The 8,692-nt window shown below is 47.0% G+C and overlaps 2 protein-coding genes across 2 annotated transcripts; both read left to right on the top strand.

Moving 5' to 3' along the window:
• The first annotated feature begins 1,574 nt into the window (after positions 1-1,574).
• On the top strand, positions 1,575-2,447 carry LOC137312618 (histone H2B 1/2-like). Its single transcript, XM_067979144.1, has one exon. The coding sequence runs from the start codon at positions 1,575-1,577 to the stop codon at positions 1,947-1,949; it is 375 nt and encodes a 124-aa protein (XP_067835245.1). The 3' UTR covers positions 1,950-2,447.
• A 297-nt stretch (positions 2,448-2,744) lies between these two features.
• LOC137312617 (histone H2A-like) lies at positions 2,745-3,134 on the top strand. The gene has a single exon (XM_067979143.1). It carries the CDS (start codon positions 2,745-2,747, stop codon positions 3,132-3,134), a length of 390 nt encoding a protein of 129 aa, XP_067835244.1.
• The last annotated feature ends 5,558 nt before the right edge of the window (positions 3,135-8,692 follow it).

Below are 8,692 nucleotides of genomic sequence, written 5' to 3'. Positions count from 1 at the left end.
AAATAGAGAGTTTCTGTGGAATTTCGGACTGAATTGTTCCCTTTGGGTTTCTGGCAGTTTAATCACAGACAATAAATCGTTCCAAAAAATCATCCCCTGAACAGACACAACAAGCTGGTGGAATTTCTCATTCATAGATATTAAATAAGGGGATGGCAAAAGCGAATAGGAAGAGGTTATGAAGAAGTCACAAAAACAATTAGGGAAGCAAACAGGAACCACGAAATCAAATTATCAAGGAATATAAAAAGTAATAGTAAATTATTCCACAGACACAAAAATAACAAAAGGAAAATCAGAATATCTTGAGTGCCACTCAGGGATTCACAAGATAAACTCACAGGTAACGTCAGCGAAATGGCAGAAATATTGAATTATTACTTTGCCTCAGTATTTACACGGGAGATTAACAGGGTGAACATGATATTAAAGGAAGAGTTCAATAGAGATATCAAGACATTTATGTTAAAATGGTGGTAGAACTCCTAGTCCAGATGGATTGCATCCGCACATAGTAAGTGAAGCAAGGGAAGAGATAGCAGAGGCATCGTTACATATATCGGAAAAATCATTACATAAAGGAATAGTGCCAGAGGACTGGATTACAGTTAATGTGATTCTTCTATTTTGAAACAGGAGATAGAACAAATCCAGTTCACCAAACATCGGTGGTAGGAATGATCATGGAATCATTTAATCACTGATGAAACAGAAAAAATCCAGAGACCGAAAATATAATAAAGAAGAGTTATCACGGATTTCAGAAAGGGATGGTTTAATAGTTTGGCAGAAGGTTTGACAGTTTAAATCACAGTTCAACATAACTTATCTGCTTTTAAATTCTATTCCTCTAGAATGTGCTGTGTTTGCTTTTTTATGGTCTGAACAACCTGTGTTGCTACTTTAAATGATTTGTCAAACTGTACCCCTAAATCCCTTTGCTCTTCGACCTCATTTAGACTCGTATTTTCCAATCAGTATGTGGCCTCGTTATTCCCCCAGCAAAATGCACCACCTCACACCTTTCTATATGGAAATTCAATGGCCATTGACACGGACTTTCAGCAAGCTTATTAAACTCTTTTTTTATATTTTTTGCATTTTTCCTCAGTGTAGGCTATACCCCCTAAATTAATTACAAACATTTAATACAGCATTACAACCAATGCTTTGTATAATACAATGTTCTCCATTCCCAGTTTTTCTAAATCCCACTCGTGCAATATAATGTGAAGAATGAGTTTATCTTCTGTCCCTCTCTCATCTGCAAACTTCAATGACCCGGGGTTTGGGGACATCTACTGGCCGGAAGCAGAACTGCAACAGTTCGGAACAAATTGCTCAAACCGGACAATGTGCAGTGTGAGCGTGTTTGTGATTGGTGGCAGGTATTAAATCTGATTGGTTTCTTCAGATATCCAATCAGATCGATAAAGGAAAAATGTTGTGACATCAGTCCCAATCACAATCATTATATTTCCCATCCCTCATTAGCATAGGGCTGTGGGGTTGCCTATTTAATCCGAGCTCGGAGCGGATTTCGTTCATTTCTGAGTTTGAAATTGAGTTTGAAAATGCCTGAGGACAAGAAAGCAGCTCCCAAGAAGGGCGCCAAGAAAACCTTGAGTAAAGCACCAGCCAAGGGCGGCAAGAAGCGGAGAAAGGCGAGGAAGGAGAGTTACTCCATCTACGTCTACAAAGTGATGAAGCAGGTTCACCCCGACACCGGCATCTCCTCCAAGGCCATGAGCATCATGAACTCCTTTGTGAACGATATTTTCGAGCGCATCGCGGGTGAGGCTTCCCGCCTGGCCCATTATAATAAACGCCGCACCATCAGCTCTCGGGAGATCCAGACCGCCGTTCGCCTGCTGCTGCCCGGGGAACTGGCCAAGCACGCCGTGTCGGAAGGGACAAAGGCGGTGACCAAATACACCAGCTCCAAGTAAAACTCCACAATGTACTGAAAAAAATGAACACAAAGGCTCTTTTAAGAGCCACCCACAGTCTCTCTGAAGACGCTGTACCGACACCTCTGGATGGAATCATTTTACGGTAGATAGTTTGACACTAACTGTCTCTCTATAACTTGTCCTTTTGTGATTTCTCTTGATATCGGACAGATTCTCATAATCACTGCCGGGTATAATCTGTGTGTCGATGTTCAATTTACAGCCAATAAACAAAAACGTGTCCCTGAACCTCTCATTTCAGTTCATTTTCCGCCCCTTCCCCCGCGTCTGACACTTCAGCGCTGTTTCAAGGCGGTGGATTCGAGTTCGGTCATTTCTTTCTCCTTCTCACGTTTGTTTGTTAATTATTCGGGACAAAACGAGGCTTTATTCCCGCCCGATTGAAAGGGAACGGAGAATGAAGCGGTTTGTAACAGATTCTGGAAGTTGTGACGACAAATGTGGAATAACAGAGTAAAAGATGAGATGTTTAAATATTTGTTTTTACGCGACATTATTTACTAAATCCGCTTCTTGTGTTACAAATATATTGGCGGGCTTTTCAAATTTCAAAAAAACGGTTCTGGTCGGTATTTTCCGCCCTTTTCTCATTGCCGGCTATTGAGTGGTGAATGAAACAACCCTCTGATTGGTTTAACGAACAGCTCAATGAGGTTGAGAACACATGGACCAATCACAAGTGCCCCCACTGCAGTCCTCCAGAAGGGAAAAGAAGGGCGAGTGCAGGAGGATTTCTTCATTCTTTCTGAAAGTGTTTGTGAGATTGTGGAAATGTCTGGAAGAGGAAAAACCGGCGGGAAAGCTCGGGCCAAGGCCAAGTCTCGCTCATCCCGGGCCGGACTGCAGTTCCCTGTGGGCCGTGTTCACAGGCACCTGCGGAAGGGGAACTATGCTGAACGTGTGGGTGCCGGAGCCCCGGTCTATCTGGCTGCTGTGCTCGAGTATCTGACGGCTGAAATCCTCGAGCTGGCCGGCAACGCCGCCCGCGACAACAAGAAGACCCGCATCATCCCCAGACACCTGCAGCTGGCCATCCGCAACGACGAGGAACTCAACAAGCTGCTGGGAGGGGTGACCATCGCCCAGGGCGGGGTGCTGCCTAATATCCAGGCCGTGCTGCTGCCGAAGAAAACCAGCAATGTGAGCGCCAAGAGCAAGTGAAGCGGACACGATTTGATCTGATAACCCAAAGGCTCTTTTCAGAGCCACCCACTGTATCGGTGAAAGGGCTGGTTACTGTCGAAGCGAGTCATGAATCAATTTAATAGGGACTTGATTCCGATCCGAGAAACTAACAATAACTTGTTCAATGCATATGATCCAGATCGGTTTGTTGCAGTACTCGCTTCCGGACAGCAGATGTCGCCAATCTCCCATAGATTGATCATTGCAGATTGTATGGTGAATGAGACAAAAAATAACAAAATCGTCAGAATTGTCAATTGGGCGGGTGGAATACAGAAATACCAGGGAGGCATTTGATTATTTTCTGTCTCATTCTCGGACAACACTGGCTCAGTCTGAGTTATTTTGCCCAGATTTGAACAGATGCTGACTGATATGCTGATTATTGTGTCAGCGATTGCTGAATTAAGAATGTGAGTGAAATTTCTTTTTGGATGTGAGTGAGGGAATTATTCTGTCCCTGTCCGTCCCACATCTGCTCCCTCCCTTTTATGCATTTCCCATTCAAGCAAGTTTCTCAAGGCCATGCGATTTCAACCCAGGCGATCACAGCTCTTTCCATCGCCGATTTGGTGGCTCTGAAAAGAGCCTTTGTTGAACTTGGTGCTGAAGCCGGGTCGGGTTTAGGCGCGCTCGCCGCGGATGCGGCGGGCCAGCTGGATGTCTTTGGGCATGATGGTGACTCGCTTGGCGTGGATGGCGCACAGGTTGGTGTCCTCAAACAGCCCCACCAGGTAAGCCTCGCTGGCCTCCTGCAGGGCCATGACGGCCGAGCTCTGGAAGCGCAGGTCTGTCTTGAAGTCCTGAGCGATCTCTCGCACCAGGCGCTGGAAGGGCAGTTTGCGGATCAGCAGCTCGGTGGATTTCTGGTAGCGGCGGATCTCCCTCAGAGCCACAGTGCCGGGTCTGTAGCGATGAGGCTTCTTCACTCCGCCCGTGGCTGGAGCGCTCTTCCTGGCCGCTTTGGTAGCCAACTGTTTGCGAGGGGCCGCCTTTTAAAGGGTCTAATTTGATCCGCCCCTGGCATGTGATTGGCTGAAGTCCCACACCCTGTCAGGGAGGGACCGCCCCGGGACTGTGATTGGTAGATTTGAACCGAGCTCTGTCAGACCGAAACGGCGGGAGGTATTGTGCCCAATTGGCTGAGCTGAAACTAAACATGAATTTCAAAATGCCCGCCAATTTCAGGTCATCAAATAACAGTTTCAAGAAAATCTCATTTCCCTCAAGCAATTTAAGAATCCCTCTCTGTATAATCTCCATTATTTCCAACTCCTCAGCTCAAATCTCAAGCTGTTTCACATTCCGGTTCATTCTCTGATCTGTCTGTAAACGGGCGGGAATTAAGCCCCGGTCATTGTTTTCCTGAACGGGACAAAGTCCAGCATCAATTTCAAAAATCCCGCCAGTTCCAGCCCGGTGAACCGCTCCTCAAACAGAAACTTCACATCGACCTGATAATTGAATGAAACACCGAGCAGAGAGGACACAGCGGGAGAGGTTGTGAGGCGGGATTTTACTCTGAACGGAGAATGTAATGTCTGCGGAAAGACTCTGTATCACCACCTGTTCATTTATACCGTGAAACCGGGAATTCCGCTTTCTCTCGGGATGGCTGATCTCCCTTGACTGAATGTTGGGGAATCTCCCCATCGTAATTAAATATCGGAAACTGCTTCCCCACTCCTAAATCTTTCCTCTCCCCGTTCCCAGGTCAGTGCTCTCTCTGTGAGGCGGTGGGTGGCTCTTAGAAGAGCCTTTGTTTTGTGTTCGGTTAGAAAGGGTCCAGTTGTTCAGCCGCCGAATCCATAGAGAGTGCGGCCCTGCCGTTTCAGAGCGTACACCACATCCATGGCAGTGACCGTCTTGCGCTTGGCGTGTTCAGTGTAGGTGACCGCGTCCCTGATCACATTCTCCAGGAAAACCTTCAGCACCCCGCGGGTTTCCTCGTAGATCAGACCCGAGATCCGCTTGACACCGCCACGGCGAGCCAGGCGGCGGATGGCTGGTTTGGTGATCCCCTGGATGTTATCACGAAGCACTTTCCGGTGCCGCTTGGCTCCTCCTTTGCCCAGTCCTTTGCCTCCTTTACCTCTGCCAGACATGATGATTCTTCACTCAGATCGCTGCTGAATGAACAGCGAACTTATGCTGGTTCCCTTTTTATGCAGCCTGTCCCGACCTGACTGAAACATTCACAGGATGATAGAGGGAGGGGAGGAGACAAAGTGAGACATTGAACAGAGAGGGGAGGAGACAGAGTGAGATATTAAACAGAGAGGGGAGGAGAGAGTCAGAGTAACGGACAGAGCAGAGAGCGGCCTCTGATCTTCCAACTCCACCTCCAGCTTTCTCCACCCGCCAATTTCAAACCGTTTATCGATAACTGAACCGAAACACAGCGCTCCGCACAAACCCTTACAGACTCGGGCTTCATATTCAAGGATATGGGAAGGGGCTATTCCCAGACTCGCCCCTTCCTATATCTAACACCGGAATGTTTGCTGTCGAAAAACTTTCACCGGAATTGAAAGCACCAGTTTCGATTTAAACCCGTTTCATTGCTGCACTGATCGCGCTCTCTCACCCGATCGCTGACACGATCTCCGTTTTTCGTCTGAAATCTTGAATTGAACTCAAACCTTACCTTAATTTTTCACTTCGGAGCTCGGCAGGGGAGGAGGGCGATCCTTTGAAAGGGCGATCCTTTGAAAGGGATTTTTAAAAATTTTACTGAAAAGCGACCCGGAAATACGGCGATGTGACCGGCCACACAAACACAGTGACATTAATCTAACCCGCCCGCCCCTTTAACACACTCTCTCTGACACAATGTTTATAAACAATTTTACAACACCAAGTTATAGTCCAGCAATTTTATTTTAAATTCACAAGCTTTCGGAGGCTTCCTCCTTCGTCAGGTAAAGCCTCCGAAAGCTTGTGAATTTAAAATAAAATTGCTGGACTATAACTTGGTGTTGTAAAATTGTTTACAATTGTCAACCCCAGTCCATCACCGGCATCTCCACATCATGACACAATGTTCACATCTTCACATTCACAGGTCAAACTGGTCGCCAGATTGACAATTCCCGGGACAGGCTTTCCTCCCCGCTCGGCCTGTGCAGCAGATTCTCGGGGGTTAGTTGTAGTTTCCCAGCTCAGTAACTGTTAAACACTCTGAGGCAGGCGCTCCTCACAGTGTCTGGTCCCCAGATTCAGGGGCAGGAGCCAATCACAGCTGTTGGTGTGATAATTCACATCTGGTTTTAAAATATTATACTTTCGTACACAGAAATATGTTTGGTTAAGACGATAATACAAATTTTCCGCTCTGGGCTCTTCCAGTCTCTCTGTGTTTCTCTCTCCTCCTAAACTGCCTGACAGACAATAGTAACTGGTGTCCTATCCGTCCCATTCTCAACACCCAGAGACGGCTAGTTACAGAATAAATTCAACACTAACAGGCAGTCCAGTGTCAGGCCGTTCCAGGCTGTTTCTCCCCACCTTTCCTTATTGGACTGGAGACTGATAAATGCACCGTCAATCCGGCTCATACATAATAGAAGGGACAGTGACCGTCTCACCAACAGCACCGGAGGTCTGTTCACAAACACTGAATCAGTCTTTACCTTCCACCAGGGTGTCGATATTAAGATCAGTAACAGTATTTCGCTTTCATTTACAGCGCTGGAGAGAGAGAAAGACAGACCGACAGATAAACAGACAGACAGAGACACACACACAGACAATGCATCAGTCTCACACTTCCTATCAGTATGTCCGTTTCACACTCAATAACAGGATCCCACATTCATATGCTGTGCAAAAGAGAGAGAGAGAAACTGACCTGGAATGTACAGTTTTCACCCAGTAGCAAATTGGAAAAAATATTCCATTCCAATTGCTATTCCAAGGTGGAGTGACAGAAGATGCAGTCTCATCTCTCACTAAAATTATTTCAGAGACAGACACATTATTAATCCCATTCTCAGGGACAGTGTCACACATTTAACCATCTCTTGCATGTTTCACCCTTTGTAATCTTGCAGCTCAGGCCCATTCAGTATTTCTCTCAGTGACCGAGAGTTTCATTCCGATTGAAATAATCTGGGACTGTTGCTGTCAGATGTTAATCCCACACGGTCGCAGCAAACATACGGACTCCCACTTTCCTCCGCTGTTTCTCCAGGATTGGTTTGAGAAATCCTCCCTCCAGTTTCGGAGCCACGCGTTGCTTTATCAGTCAGGGAGCCAAGAATGAACAGAACCCATTGGCTCATTTCACAGCCGCCCATTTTATCTATAAAAGGCCTTTTACCATCAAAAGATACCGAGAGAAACAGCAGGGATGGAAACATCGAGTTTAATAGTGAGAGATTGTAAAGTCAGTCTGGATTCCAGCGTTAGGCACTGGTGGAATCCCATCTGTTTCCATTCTGGTGCCTGTTCCTGCACTGCCTGTGGACCCCATTCCCTTTGACCTTTCTGAGAGTGATAATATACATACTGTGTGTGAGAAGGAGTTGGCTGCACTGTTCCTTTGTCTCGGGGGGAGGAAACTTCACATTCATTCTGGATCCTTCTCGGATTTGCTCAGACTCTGAAAAATTCGAATTGGGGAAAGTTTCCATCGATTTTTGTATTGGGAATTAAACCAGATATCTGCGCATGCGTGAATCAGCCCCGCCCCCAACGCAGATTGTTGGTGAGCAGAAGAGCGCATGCGCGATCCCCTCCCCCAGCTCGGCCTGTGGGCGCCATTCCCTCAGTGAGCGGAAGAAGATGGTTTAAAACAGCCGGGAATGGAGAGATCACGGCCCCCGGGGGAAGGGAGCAAAGAGCAGCCTCGTTACAGCAGCTCATCGCTTCGAGACCGTGTCCGAAGATGGGCTCAGAGATCGGCATTGAGTCCAGGGGAAGGTCAGGGGGAGTCCGGGGGCTGTTTGTAAGAGGCGGAGTGGATCAGGAACTGGTCCCGGAACATGGAGTGAGCGGGGGAAGGGAGAGGTCATTCTCGGGCTGTGTGTGTGCCGGGTGTGTCCAGGGGAAGGGAGAGAGAATGGGAAGAACGTGCTATTTAAAATCATTGCTGCTTTCTCTCCCCAAACCAGTAGTGAATGTTCCTGGTTTAGTTCCAGTCTCACTCTGTTTATTGTTATTGGACAGTGAAGAGTGGAAACAGAGCCGGACAGTAAGGATGTGGGGAGTTATGCAAACAACATCTATTGAAAGCACCAGGTGAGAAGTGTGAAGGACACATTTCAAACAGCGGCTCTTTGCTTTCTGTTGAACGGTTAGTCCCATGGGAGAGGGGATTAGAAACCCGACCTGTACAAAGGGCCCTGCCCCATAGGGTAGTCCCATTCATGGATCAGTGCAGGGGTTGCATTTTGTCTGGATGTCACTAAATTGTTCTAAAACAGCCTAACACACCTGGTATGCTGAAGCTGAGTGCTGCAGTACTGCAGTCGAGTCAGACACTGACACTGTATCACTGGTTTTCATTTGTCGAAGCACAAAATAATTATTAA

Source organism: Heptranchias perlo, unplaced genomic scaffold, assembly GCF_035084215.1.
Source record: "Heptranchias perlo isolate sHepPer1 unplaced genomic scaffold, sHepPer1.hap1 HAP1_SCAFFOLD_43, whole genome shotgun sequence".
NCBI lineage: Eukaryota > Metazoa > Chordata > Chondrichthyes > Hexanchiformes > Hexanchidae > Heptranchias > Heptranchias perlo.
The sequence above is the reverse complement of the archived record's forward strand: the minus strand, read 5'-3'. Positions and strand labels throughout refer to the sequence as shown.